This window comes from Ceratosolen solmsi, unplaced genomic scaffold (genome assembly GCF_000503995.2).
Source record: "Ceratosolen solmsi marchali unplaced genomic scaffold, CerSol_1.0 scaffold47, whole genome shotgun sequence".
Lineage (NCBI taxonomy): Eukaryota > Metazoa > Arthropoda > Insecta > Hymenoptera > Agaonidae > Ceratosolen > Ceratosolen solmsi.
Window position 1 is genome coordinate 3,382,625 of NW_011948419.1, and position 15,189 is coordinate 3,397,813.

General features: G+C 35.2%; 1 protein-coding gene across 5 annotated transcripts; it reads left to right on the plus strand.

Annotated features, from left to right (window-relative positions):
* Positions 1-9,298: 9,298 nt before the first annotated feature.
* On the plus strand, positions 9,299-14,238 carry koko (cyclin Q). Of its 5 annotated transcripts, XM_011497484.1 has the most exons (7): positions 10,783-10,917; positions 10,981-11,048; positions 11,932-12,065; positions 12,364-12,461; positions 12,537-12,755; positions 13,205-13,435; positions 14,044-14,238. In XM_011497484.1, exons 3-7 carry the CDS (start codon positions 11,939-11,941, stop codon positions 14,137-14,139), a joined length of 771 nt encoding a protein of 256 aa, XP_011495786.1. In that variant the 5' UTR covers positions 10,783-10,917; positions 10,981-11,048; positions 11,932-11,938; the 3' UTR covers positions 14,140-14,238. The 5 variants fall into 5 exon arrangements, with proteins under 5 accessions (XP_011495787.1, XP_011495786.1, XP_011495782.1 ...); XM_011497485.1 differs by lacking the exons at positions 10,783-10,917; positions 10,981-11,048 and adding an exon at positions 9,299-9,324; XM_011497480.1 differs by lacking the exon at positions 10,981-11,048.
* Positions 14,239-15,189: the final 951 nt, after the last annotated feature.

A 15,189-nucleotide genomic window follows, 5' to 3' on the forward strand; every position in this document is an offset into this window, starting at 1 on the left:
CTCACGAGTCCTCGTCGTCGTCGTCGTCCGCGACGCGAGTCGCAAGACCAGTCATCCACGTCTCCGTGGCCGTCGCCATTCGACGCCTCGACTGCTGCTCTCGTGGCCGCTGCTCTCCCTCGGGCTTTCCTCGAGTAACAGCGAACGAAGCGCAGAGCGTGAGACGCGTTGATGTGTAGTGAGACGAACCACGATGGAGCGAGAACGGGAACGTTGAGCGCAAGAAAGAAACAGGAGGAGAGAGTGTGCGTGTACGTGTCTATATATGTGTATAGGTGACTGCGTGTTTTAGGGGGTGATATAGGGAGAAATGAAGAGAGGGTGGAAAAGAGAGAAAGAACAACAGAGAGAGAGAGAGAGAGGAAGGGAGCGAGAGCGAGAGCGAGTGTTAGGAAGGGGCGCGAGAGACGTACACGAATCTTCCTCGCCCGCTCGTAGTGCGTGAGCGACTGGGCGCCTTGTGTCTCTCTCTTTTACTACTACGCTACGAAACCCCCCTCGTACTCCCCATCCCCTGCGATACTATAATGCCCCCGGATCTATACTGTACAGCTTTTTCACGGGGAGACGAGAGCCGAACCGCGCGGATTCTCACAACTACGAGTCGCGCCGCTTTATTGCCTCCGTGAGCTGCCGCCGCCGTCGCCGCTGCCGCCGTCATAGGACGACGCGTAGCCGCCGTACGTATTCGTGTGGCCTCTCATCCCCCTTCTCTCTCTTGTTCCCACTCACTTTCCTCTCTCTCTCTCTCTCGCGTTCTCTCTCTCTCACTCATTCTTTCTTTCTCTCTTACTCACTCGCTCTCTCTCGCTCTCTCTCTCTCTCTCACTCATTCTTTCTTTCTCTCTTACTCACTCGCTCTCTCTCGCTCTCTCTCTCTCTCTCACTCATTCTTTCTTTCTCTCTTACTCACTCGCTCTCTCTCTCTCTCTCGCTCTCTTGTTCTCTCACTCGCTCTCTGCCCCACTACCGCCACTTCATTCCCCACTCACTCACTCCCTCTTTCTCTCTCTTTCTCTCTTTCTCTCTCTCTCTCTCACTTACTCGCCGCCTTAAGCCACGACTACAAACCAAATACCGAGGCCGAGCGACGGAGGCAGCCCGACGTCGTCGAGCGATCGCCGATGCCCCCGAACAATTCATCGGGGATAACCCAGCTAATGCACCGTGGCTGCCTCGTCCCTCACCCCATCCACCGCCGCCAACTCTTGCGGAACGCAGCGAGCAAGCGGCCGAGACTCGAGGCTCGACTTGGTCATTGTAGGGGAGGCCGTAGGCCGTAGGACACTTACACAACGCGAGCTCGAGTTGTGTTACATCGCGCGCGAGTCGTGGCTTTCGGCATTGCCGCATTAGCGTGGTAGTAGTAGCGCACTATAGTCCATTCTCTGGGGCCTTTAGTCGATCGTCCCCCGCCGCCCCCCCCCCACCACCACAACGCTCGCTCGGCTGGCTTGCTCGTGTACGTGCGCGTATGCGTGTGCGCTCGCGTCCATCCGCCCGCGTGCGCTTGCGAGCGAGGCGCGTGTGGGCGTAGGAAGGCGCGAGCGCGCAACTTAGTACGTGCGATCAGCCTTTGGCCATTTAAACGTATGCATGCGTCAGATATCCTTTTGGATGCTTTAAATACTTGAATGGCTCGGCTGCATCCACGGCGCGCTATTCGCCGCACCGAATAGCCAGCCGCGAGTGACGCTGGTCTACGGGAATTTTTGAATTTGTACGTTGCAACATTGGCACAATGCACTTGTCGGCTAGGAAAAAATAGTATCGAACGGAATATCGAACGCCGGTTGGCTTAACTTGTGAGCGCTCGTCCCCTTGTATACGCTTGATTTTCTCCAAACTTGAACGAACAGGCTTCGCTTTTTATTTGTTTTATCATTGCCTTGCGAAATATCCTTTTTAATTGTTCTAGCAATTATAGTTCTGCCAATTTTATCGACGCGCTACTTTATCGAGCCTGATTAATCGTGCAATTGCGAGATCGAAGTAATGGCTTTAGAGAGAGAGAGAGAGAGAGAGAGAGAGAGAGAGAGAGAGAGAGAGAGAGGATGAGTTGAAAAAGTGGGGAAGCAAGGGCAGAGGAAAACGTTTTCCGCTCCTTCCAAGCCTAAGGAATAACGTATTAAATAAATTAATCCGTGCTTATGGACGAAAGTGTAGAGTTATTTATCAATAAGCTGCATCGAATGACAAATTGCTTGATCGAATAACGAAGCCAAACATTCCTTATATTATTATTGTTATTATTATTATTATTATTATTAATTATTATTATTAATTATTATTATTAATTATTATTATTTATTATTATTATTATTAATTATTATTATTATTAATTATTATTATTAATTATTATTATTATTATTATCATTCGTTGTATCGTCGTTTGTAATCCGAGGCACACAATTTCATTTTGCATTAAGCTTGAAGTGTCGCAATGCATGTGCATACCTACGCAGTTTGGCTAATTAGCGTCTGGATGTATAAAACATTTACACGATAAATTGTCCAGAAATAACCTTATCCTGTAAAACCTTGCCTGTAAATTGCCTTGATTATCGGTATGTATGCACGTATGCGCATACGTGGCTGTGTTTAATACGCGCGCGCTGCGTGTATTAAAAATTAGATGTAAGAAAATATTGAGCATACGTTGCTATTGAAATTTTAAGACGATTGTTTTACATCGGCTCTCTCCTCGTTACTCGCCAAACGTGAAAAGTAATTTTAGAAATTGAATCTGTCGGACGTACGCTCGTTTATAAAAATAATTGTTGATGTCATTCTCGAATGTCTTATTTCTCTTATTTTTTCTTTCTTTATTTTTTTGTCTTGTTTTTTCTTTTTTTTTTTTTTTAGACTTTTCTACGCTTCGCGTCTGCCACGAGCCTCTGCTGCTCTCGCCATAATATTCATAATTTCGTTGGCAAAGACGTTAAAGATATGCCTTTATGCATAAATATTATAAATTTGCGCGCGTGTAAACTCCGGTGCGTAATGCGACGAGCAAATCTCCGGTAAACGCGAAAGAATCGCTCGGCCGTAACGGTGGAAGCGTATACGTTGAGAAGAGTAGCTTGCTTTCTTGGAGGTCTGCGAGTTTGTGAAAAAATGAAATAATTTCTCGCAGGCTTTCAAGAGTTGGTCAACGAGCTTCCATAATGAATTCCTGGCTATTAGTTTGCTCGCGCTCGCAATTTCGGAAGAAGCTCTACTACGCGGGACTGCGTACGAACGTTACTTCCGAAGTCGTTCCAAAGGGAAAGAAAGAAAATCCCGTCCGTTCCCAAATGAAGGAAGATTACGTGCGCCCATGATTATAGCAAAATACAACGAATGCTTGTAAAAAATATCAGTGCCGTCGAAAATGTACGGTCCCTGGCGTAAATAAGTGGCTTTAATCTGTACGTGAGTCGGAATTTCTCACACATGGGTGCTCTGCCCATGTAGATGCGGACCGCAGCGATATTTCATTGCGGAACGATAATAAATGAACTCTCGAGTGCCTCATTTTTCGCCAAATTTGCAAAATAAGAAAGCCGAGAATTTCAGGCGACTCGGCATAGCGAACGACCGGACTCTTACGGACAAGTAGAAAAGCGTGAACGGACGCCGGGAGATTGGAATAAGGTGAAAAGCGGAAAGCTACTGCTGCTGTTGCTGCTGCTGGACAATAACGGCCCATTTTTCCAAATCGAGCGGAAGCGCAATGAGACAGACGAGCGCCGTTCCAATTCGCGTTGACAATATAGACTCGTGGCGTCGTTGATGTCGATGTCGATGTCGATGTCGATGTCGATGTCAACGTCGGCGTCGGCGTCGGCGTCGGCGTCGGCGTTGGCTTCGGCGTCGTCTACGAGGCTGATGGAGATGGCAACATGAGGCGAAGCAAAAAGAGAATTAGAAAGATGGTCGTCGTCGGGTAAGGGACTGAGCGGAGATGACGATGAAGCGGGTGGGAGCGTAATCGGCCTTCCCCTCGGCCCCTAAGCTCAGGACGAACGTCCCCCGCTCGTAGGTAGTACGAGTACCACTGGCAGATCATTGACCCTCCCCTCCCGCTTGCCTATTGGTAGGTGACGTCGCGACGCCAGATAAGATGCGCGTCGGACCCTTTTCCCTTCCTCTCGGCCAAGCGTCGTCCTCAATAAGGATGCGCGCGTGGCTCCCGTGGAAAATTTCGAAGGCCGACCGCGTAGAGCCCGAGTCGGACGTCTCGTTTCCCCGATGAATGATCGATGCTCGGCGTGCGAGACGATACGCCCTGAATTCCCAATACAATATTTCGGGATGTAAAGGGAACCTAGAGGCTTTATCGATGACTAGCTTGAGCTGCGAGCAAGCGCCTCCCCCCCCCCCCCCCCCCCCACACACACACACTCTGTTCGCCAGCGATCGAGCGCATGATTTTTATCGCCACGACTTATCGAGGACTCGCGATAAAAGTGCTCTAATGGCGATATAACGACGATTCACGCACGGAGTCCCGTGACTCCACGAGCTCCAACGTCAGTAATTCGGAGCTTCATCGACACGCGTGCGACGAATACGGTCGTCAATATTATTTCGGTGATATTAATAGACGACGAGCGCCTCTAGGATTTAATTCTTCGAGTGAACGGATGAATTCTTTCTAACGACGCTCGTAGCGTTACGTTTTAGCTTTATCATCCGCTCTCGGCCTGTACCTGACCGTTTTCCCCCCCGGTATACGGGGACTAGCAAGTGTGGGAGACCGAGGAAATCGGTGTTCCCTCTTCTTTATCGAAGCACCGAGAAACGGAATGCAGCTCTTACGCAACAGTAGTACGCTAGTGATAAAGGAAAGGGGAAAAGGAGGTGGGGGAGCGGTGGAGCGTGGTGGGCGGAGGGCGGAGGGCGGAGGAGGGACGGTGGGACGATGAGGGGGCGGGGAGAAGGGAATAATATAAATAAAGTCTTTCGACGCGATATTTACATTAAGTTTATCTGGAGTAATTTACGTGTACGTAATGAGGGCTTATTCTATACTCTTCTTAATAAATGCGAGTATTTTCGCTAGCGCTTCTCAAGCCTTTAGCAGCATTAAATATTTTGCATTAAAATCTCGTTTATTGGCTTGGCGTGGCATATGGTTTTTTCTTTCTTTTTTATCTTTCGTTTTTTTTTTTCGTTTTTTTTTTTTCATTTTACAAATTATATTAGCGCTTGCTTGGGAACTATTTGTTGTGTCTTTGGCTCCTAATTTTTTCGCAGTCTCTATAAATACAGGGGCCATTATACATAACTGTTCGTTTAATCTGCGTTAAAACAGTTGCTTGAGAGATTATTGCTAATGTATATTGGAAAGCGCTAAATTCATCATCGCTCCTTGCGAGAATTGTAAAACATCGATTGGAAATAGCGCGAGACATACATTGGTATATCGGCTAACAAGAAAGAGAAATAACGTAAGTGAATGTCAAGGTGAATCTTCGCCTGCTGTATATCGAGATTCCTCTGAGTTATATGCAGATTAGTGTCGATCGATCGACTTACTTTCATATTGGGAGCATTTGCGCTCGCTCGAGCCTTCGTCCTCGTAAAATGCGATTGTTCTAAAATAAAATAGAACGCTCGTAATTTGGGCGAGCTTATCTTTATTTCAAAGTATCAAAGCTGAGAGAGAAAGAGAAACTGGTTTCAGGCAATATACGGAATTAGAAGTTATCTAGGAGGATCCCTAGTTGATAAAAGACACAAAAGAGCTTTATGTGCATTCGTCACGTAAATTCCTCGACGTTCTTGTCATTTTATGTCTACATTGTTTTACTAAGTGCGTAAAGATCAACTCGCTCGTATAAAAGCGACGGTCATTTTTCATGCCGTTAATAATGACTCAGTCTTACCTTTAAAATTCTTCAAGAACACGATGAATAAAGTGCTACGGTATTGCCGAAGAAAGCCTTTGTAAGAAGAGAGGACTTCCCACGTTTTTGCATTCTTCGATAAAAACACTTATGTAATTTGCAGAAGTTCTGCCTTCTGCAAAAGCAAAAGCAAAAGGTATCTGCTTTTTTTTCTTTTATCATAATTCAATCACGCGAGTGAGGTCAACGAAGGGTTGCGAGTCGTCATTTTCTCAATATTCACGCACTCGTAACAGTATTCATGGTCAGATTCATTCTATGGTTATTTTATATTCAAGCACATTATTACTGATATATATATATATATATATATATATATAACATTTTTTCGATACAGCGATATGGTTAACTTAAACACTTTTTCCGTCCTCTGCAATAAATCGCTGCTTTCTACTAAATTTATACAATACAGTTCGAATGGAAAATAGAAATAATTACGAATATTATTGTCATACCAATTAATTCTCGCAAATACAAAGTGATAAATATTTATTTTCACAGGACAGCGACACGGAGAGAGAATTTAATTAGAAATAGAACTTTTACTTTTCGTTATTATGCGATTATTAGGCATGCGTGAAATATTTTTAATATTTCCAAAAGATGCTAAAAATAAGTAATATTTATAAAGTAAAAAGGGAAAGAAGTGGGGGGGGGAAGTTTCGAATCTCCCACGCTTCACTCATTATGAAACCTTTTATTGCGGATACGTGTAGAATAAAATTAATTTTTATTTAATGCACAGGTATAATTGAATTAAAAATATTTCCTTTTTAATTAAAAGTAATGTTACTTGAAATTTTAACGAATCATTAAACTTTTTGTACAATGTTAAATAAAGTGCACTAACAATAATGACAATTGAATCTCATTCCTATATAAACAATTACAGTCTAATTTTAATTTTCATTTGAAAAGAAATTTGTATTTATAAAGACGTAAAAGTATGATATAAAAGAAAATAAACCAGAATATTAAAGTTTGCCAACTTTCTCTTTTTCAAGTGCCTTACTTCCCTTATATGATAAAACAAGCCTGCATAAATGTACAGAAGCAAGTTGAAGCGAAGGTCAAGTTAAACGTCAAATTCACATTTTTAATAAATGACGAAATACTTATAATTTGCAAGAAGCTTTGGCTAAACGGAAATAAAATCATATAGCTGTTTAAATATTATAGGTTTATAATGTACTTAAGTTACTTGTGTTAATTATATCTTGATATATATATATTTTAATAGTTTATCTTCGAGTTGTGTTTTATTTCTAAAAATGTATTGGTAAAATAAAATTTAGCGATTTAACCAGATCACTCGGTGTAATTTTATTCGTACATGATAGATTTCATTATATAAATATACTTTAATAAACATTTTTAAGAAACTCTATTTGTACATTCGTGGAATTATTATATTTTATTTTTTAAGTGTGTGTATGTGTGTGCTTCAATATCTTAGGCGGCAACATTTTTATAGCTGCAATAGTAATCAGTCAGTAGCTTTTAGTTTCTTTTGATATTCTTATAAAAGCTATTTTCGATATTTTCATAAAAAACCAATGATTCTAATTTTCGATAAAGAATAAAGTATTTTAATGCTTAAATAATTTACATTTAAAAGTGCCATAGGAGCTAATATTTATGAATAGCCTTAAGTTTATTTAATAGCGTCAATAACGTAAAATAAAGTATTATCTCTTCTACGAATACGATAATTTAGGTTTATCTTTATTGTTATATTTCAAATTATTATAAAATTCCGTTATCATATTTATTATGTAAAGTAATGAATTATTTGTTAAACTGTATTAAATGTACATTATAGACAGTTTTGAAATTTATGGAAACAATAGTGGTTGCTTTATTATATTTAGATGTAATAATCAGTTTGAAATATTGTATCGATATTTATATTTACGTAATACTGGATTTCAAATATTCAATAGAATTGATTGAATTACTCTACAATTGGAAATTACCTATGTTATATATCTTTTTAGTTAATTACGTCTTTTGTAGAATACCTTTTTAAAATCCGAAAGAATAAAATATATCATACTGTTTATTCTGTACGAAGAGTGTGTACAGATTTAATATAAAGTTGTGTATTCTGCTAATTTTCAAAAATCAGTTTATGATTCTACTAATTAGTATATTGCTACTACTATTACTACTACTACTACTACTACTACTACTACTACTACTACTACTACTACTACTACTACTACTACTACTACTACTACTACTACTACGACTACTACCACTACTATTGCCACCGTCCTTTTAATTATTACTAAATATAGTAATCATTGAAATGGGGGCGGGTCAAAGACCGGAGCGATTGTATCGTAGAGGCGGTTCGAAACTGCACAGATAATGTTTTTAAAATTAAAAACTATATGCTAGAAATATTTCTATTCAAATTATAAAACTATATAAAATAAAATGTTATACTCATTTTAACTGGTCAGGCATTTAATTACGATACTCATTCTCAATTCTTACCTCTTGTGTTTCAAAATTCGAGAAGGTAAAGATCGATATTAAAATGGCTTAAATTTACATTCAATTGGGCACATTATTATAACGCAAATTTAATTATTTAAATTATATTACGAGCAAACACGAAAACAACAGTACGATTATAAGTAATATTTTACGAAGGTAATATATATATATATATATATATATATATGTATATATTTAAATATTCGTTCGTTCATTATTTGCAAGTAGCTATAATAGAGAATATAATCTATTGTATTCTATTGTTTATTATTGTAGACCGCGCATTAAAAAATAAATTGCACTTTAAAATATTGTTATTTTCGGAACAGACTGTTTGAAATCCCTGCCACGAGCGTTCACGAGATTAATAAACTTTTAAATAAGCTAAAACAACGTAAGGTAAGCGTACTGTAAATTACGTTTAGAATAATATAATTACGACGAAAATATATTCAACCTTTGAAAATATATTATTTTGACCCGAATAAATGCCTAATTTCTTAGTTAGATAACAGGTAGTTTATCAAAAAAAGCATATTGATATGAGCAATTGGAGTTAATTTTAACGAAAAATTCATTCATCAGATATTTTGTCATGTTAGCTACCTGATTCTCACATTGGTGAAATATCTCAAAGATACAATTAGTTTTAAATGTTTGCAAACAAAACGGAATACTGGTATAGACACTGGTATAGATTAGTCAGTCAACCAGGTTTTTATCAGTTATATTTCGAATCTTAAAAGCTTGGCTATTCTTCAAATGCCAAAGAACATTACTATTAAATTTCATGTAAAAATTTGCAATACAAAATTATTGCAATAGTATTTTACGATAAATAATACAGTACGTTACATTTAATTTAAAAAAAAAAATTGTTCATTCGCATGTAAAATTGCAAATAAAATCATTCATAATGAAATGCATAAGCATCGTAAAAATATATTCTCATTTGTGTTAAGTAAAGTTTTAAATATCATTTGTATGCGATTATTGGCACTATAAGTGCAGTATAAAAAGTGAAAGTAACAAATAGATTTATATATATATATATATATATATATAGAGAGAGAGAGAGAGAGAGAGAGAGAGAGAGAGAGAGAGAGAGAGAAAGAGAGTTGACAAGATGTTCATCATTGCAAGGTCGTTTTGTCGTATGAATTGGTAATGGTAAGCAAGATAGTAGTAGCGCCAAGTTGAACAATTAAATTAAAGTTGAATCTACCCGATTTAATTTCTTATGCTAGTGAATTGTAACAATGGATAATTAAAAAGAGCTATTTAAGATAGAATGGGCGCACGGTTAAAGCAACATAGGATAATATTGCTAAAACAATTTTATGTGTATAATGCTAAGTAATAACGAATTTATTGAAAAACATATAGTTAAGTTACGTGTTTGTTGCATTATGATATACACACATGTAATCTATGTGCAATTGTAGATTGTTTGTAGTTTTTTTTTTTTTTTTTTTTTTTTTTTTTTTTTTTTAAAGGAAAAAAACTGTTTATTTAATGTTTTCATATTCAAATTATGATTCAGGATAAGCATCGATAAAAATGGGATGAAAAATTAAACATTGATAAATTAAAAATTGCCAATTTTTATTGTTTAACGTTTGAGGCGCGTATGGCAATATTTTTAACATATTCTTGAGCATTTATGTCAATTAATCATAATTGAGTTGCTATATCGATACACGTCAAAACGTTCTTATTTATTTATTTGTTTTTCACTCTGCAACAGAACATTTGAATGTATCGTCTCGATCAAGCAGCGAGGAAAAAATTAAATTAACATTTATTTATTTTCAAACATTTTAGCCTTACATCCAAGCCTATGTATACAAGCTGCTCAAACAACTGGCAATACTACTCGCATATTACTCCCGATTTTCTTCTAAAATCATAAAATTTTAAATAAATCTACGCACATATTGCTGATTTTTAAGCACGGCCTCGTGCAATAAATTACACGTAGATAATTTTATATTGTACGATAAGCGGTATGATGATAATTTGTATGGGCTAGTGAAAGAAATATAGAGCAGCAGCAACAGCACACGCGAACGTGATTGTTTAGCTAGACTGCCTAGCTGATTACCATTTAATTTGCCATTAACGCAATTATGAATTCCTTCCCTTGAAGTTATCTTCAAAAAGCAGAGCTAATCCAGCTAATCCATGACCCCTGCACATTATCACACTGTCCAACTCGATGATTATTCTTGGGCTTGGGAATAACGAGGCTCAGCCCATTCGATGAAAAAGTATGGGAAAGTCGATTGCCACGTTTTTCGAAACGAGTCGAGTCGAAAGTCGAAAAAAGCCTATTGAAATTTCAACCTAACCTCAAATCGACCGGTCGCTTCGTATTTCAGTTTAGCGTGGCGTTGTGGATGAGTTGGGTTTTATATCCAGAGTGGATATCTAAATCAACCACTTCGTCCGCGGTCAATGCGGCTTGTTATATCAGTGATCGCTTTTTGTGCAGCGTTTTAATGATTATGATGAAAAGGTACGATGAAAAAATAACCATATAATTAATTTGCTGATAACGAAATTTTATTTTCCATAAAAGTTTACAATTTGTTACCTATAACCTGCATTGGAAGAGAAGGCGTTCTTGTTGAGGCTGATTTCTTTAATGTAATATTTATTTTCTACACAAGTATAGTAATAATTATCTGATTTCATTCTCATTTCGTTAATAAATAAATAGATAAATAAATAAATAAACAAATAAACAAACAAACAAACAAACAAACAAACAAACAAACAAACAAACAAACAATCGATCGATCAATAAATCAATCAATCAATCAATCAATCAATCAAATAATCAAACGAACATAAATAAGATAAATAAATTAAATAAAACGATAAGACTCTCTATCTCTCTCTCTCTCTCTCTCTCTCTCTCTCTCTCTCTCTCTGTCTTTGCTGCTTGCTGTTGTTATAAGTATGAATACTTCCGGCGCGTATATGTTGTTTTAGAGGTTGAAAACATGATTCACTTGGAGCCGAATACTGGCGAAATTTTGAGGTAAGCGAGTCTTCGCTGCGTTTCTATATTTCACAAATATTTGTCACCAGCCAAACTCGTGGTTGTAGCCCCTATGCATATTGCACATTAATTTTACACTTCTTGGATATCACGTTTACGACCAGGATCACTTTTATCATAATACACCTCTTAATTAAAAAAAAATTTGTTTAATGTTTACTGAAAAAAAAAATAAAAAAAAAATATATATATATATATATATATATATATATATATATATTTATATATATCTTTATGTTTAATCGCAGGAAGCAATGAATCTTGATCGAAGACTGAAGCGACTAATTTTATTCTTAAACTTTATTTTATCTTCCGAGCTATCGTAGTTCCAGTTACACGCATATTTGTATGTTGTTTTGTTATCAAATCATATCATTTGATTATTACAACATTTGTCACATTCGACTCATATTGTTTTGGATTAAGTTTCTACTAAGTTAATTTTTTACCGTAATTTCATTTCAGTTCAAAAATGAAGGGCGTTATTGATGTACTCGCTATGCAAAGAGAAAAAAGAATTAGTTTACAGAAAAGTATTATCATTGATTATACTAAAGCGAGCGATAGTTTCACAGTAGCAAGATTTATATTCGAATGTGGTAAGTAATTATTATCGAATGTAAACGTACAATATTCATAGATGTAATATTTAGTAGTTCAAAAATTCAAGGTACGTTAAGATATCGAATAAAATTTTGTAGTAACGACTTTCGAACTAGGAATTTACGAGAGATTGTACAACAATTGTTAATGAAAAAATGCCACTTATATTTATCGACAATTTAAAATTATGCAAATATTGTAATAAATAATTCTTTTACTATACCACAATTGTTATTATAAGCTAACATATATATGACATAAAAATAACATATATATATATATATATGTTTAAAGGCTTTAAATTAGAGGCCCATCCATTAACAATTTCGACAGCTGCAACTTTATATCACAGGTTTATGAGAGAGGCAGTACCGCAAGGATATGACTCATATGTATGTCAATACCGTTTCTAATAAAGCTGAAAATAATGCAAAATATACTTTTTAAATGAAAACTTTTCCCCTAAGCTCATTGGATCGACGTGTTTGTACCTGGCTGGAAAGATGAAAGATAATCACTTGAAAATCAGGGACGTTATGAATGTCTCGTACAGTACATTGCATCGAGGTGCAGCGCCTTTAGAATTAGGGGATCAATATTGGGGTATGCGCGACGCCATAGTACAAGCGGAGTTGCTAATAATGCGAATGCTAAAGTTTCAAGTAATGCCGGAACATCCACATAAGGTATGCCTTGTACTACGTGCATTATTATAAATTAAATTACCAATTGGTATAGTTAGTATCGATGAATTAATTTGTATTTTTGAAAATAGTAAGCTAAGAATTTATGCGTTATAGAGAATTATAGAAATATAATAAGATATGGGATTGCTAACCATATAATGTGTTTGTGTTAAGAGGCTATTTTTTATATAAACGTGCAAAGTGTCATTGTAATTCATATGTATGTAAATACAATTTCAATATCCATTTTTATCTTCTAATCTTAATGTAAATCTTAAGTCTTATATATTTTTAGCCAAGATATACTTAGAAATTTAGATTTTTTTTTAAATGGGAAGGTAAATATATTATGATGAACTGCTTTAAGTAAAAATTAGAATTAAGCCTTATCCATCGCCAATTGTTCTAATGTCGTATTAAAATATTTGTGTACAAATAATTATTTTCAGTACATGTTACATTTTCTGAGATCTTTACAAGCCTGGTTCGGGGAAGAAGAATGGCAAAAATATCCTGTGGCAAGAACCAGTATGTCCTTACTGCAGGACTTCCATCACATTCCCGCTATTCTTGATTATCCACCAAATTTAGTTGCCATCGCTTGTATAAATTTGGCTTTGCAAATTTATGGAGTAGTGGTGCCATTAATGGATGAATGCGATCAACAACCGTGGTTTAATGTAAGCTTAAAAACTAAAATATGTATTTAGCTCTTAAAGGTATAAGTTTCCTTTTTTCTTTTTTTCTCTTATATATTTTATTCCATATAATATTAAGAAATTGTAAATTAGAAACAATAACATTATTATTTGTTACTGAAAGTTTATTATTTTGTAATGTGACATTATTTCTTACTTTGGATATTAAAAGATTTGTCTGATTATATTGTTTATGAATGGTCTATGAAACGTCATTTGTTAGAAAACAATTTTTAAAATAATAATTATATAAAATGTAAAGGATATGTCAAATGGTAGTGATTACATTTAGTGATTTTACTTTTCTAAAATATGAACGTTTCAAATCCATATTTTTATAATTGCTTAATAATGCAAAATTCTTTTGATTTTCATCAAGCTATTAACGATGGTCCATAAAGTAAAAACATATTTGTTACATTTTATTACAATAGTTTTATTATTACATCGAGTATCTTTCAATTATAAAGGCAACATGATTTCTATATGATATAAATAAATAAATAAATAAATAAATAAATATATATATATATATATATAATTTAATTCAACATTTATAAATAATTTTGTCATCATTGACATTTTTACAGGTTTTCTGTAAAGATTTGACGAGAGATAAGCTTTGGGAGATAATGGAAAAAATCATGGCGTCGTATGATGAAGAACCAGAAACGAGAGATCATTAACTACATTAGTTAATTAAAACTTTACTTGCCGATACTGAATCATTTACATTATATGTTAATTTTTATTATCGATCGAATTAAACTATCAATTCCAAACTACTTTGTGATTTGTACACATTTATCGCTTTTTTATGTGTAAATATAGAATTAGTAAAAAATTATTTAATCGACTAAATTTATAGTTCTCTCAATTCGATGCGCAAATTTCTCTGTCATTGTCTGATAGTTTTACTTTTAACTTTAAGAAATTCCTATGTACAATCATTTCTTTTGGTTAATAATCATTATTTAAATCACAGTGTTATAACAATACAATTTTTAAATAATATACGATAATGAGCTAGAAAAAGTGAAGATAATAAATTTTTTTTTAATTATGCTCTATGAAAGTATTTTGACGACTTTATTCTGAAAATGATTGTATAATTTTGTGTATATATATTCCTGTCTGGCGAAAAGTATAATTACACAAAATTGATCTATGTTTAAGTATTAAGTATCATATTAAGAGAATGATGTAATTTAACTAAGATTATATTCATAAAAATTTAGTCTGCACGAGTAAATTTCATATTTTAGTGATTAGATCCCACTTTTTTTAGCATTTGCAAGTACCGAGATTTATGTATACAAAATTTTCACAAAAAAAAAAAACACTGCTATTAGAGCATTGAATAATTTAAACTGAACACTTTTTTCTTTAAGATTACTTGGAAATTATTGTAAATCATTAACAGTAGGTAAATAGGTTTCAAAAATATTTCCAACTATTCAAAGAAAAAAAAAAAGAAGAAAAACGGTCGTAAACTTCTTAGTAATAACGTAATTAATATTACAATTAGCCGATAGTAATTGTTTGGCTTGAAAATTTCTTCATATTCAATTTCTAAATTAGTGTAATCATTAATGGATTGAGTATATATTTCATAAATTCGATTTCTTCAATTTTTACAATTTATATACATTCTAAATTCCCATAAAAACAACTGTATCATAAAACTAATAAATAAACTATTAAAATTAGATTTTCATTTTTTAACAAAATAGATT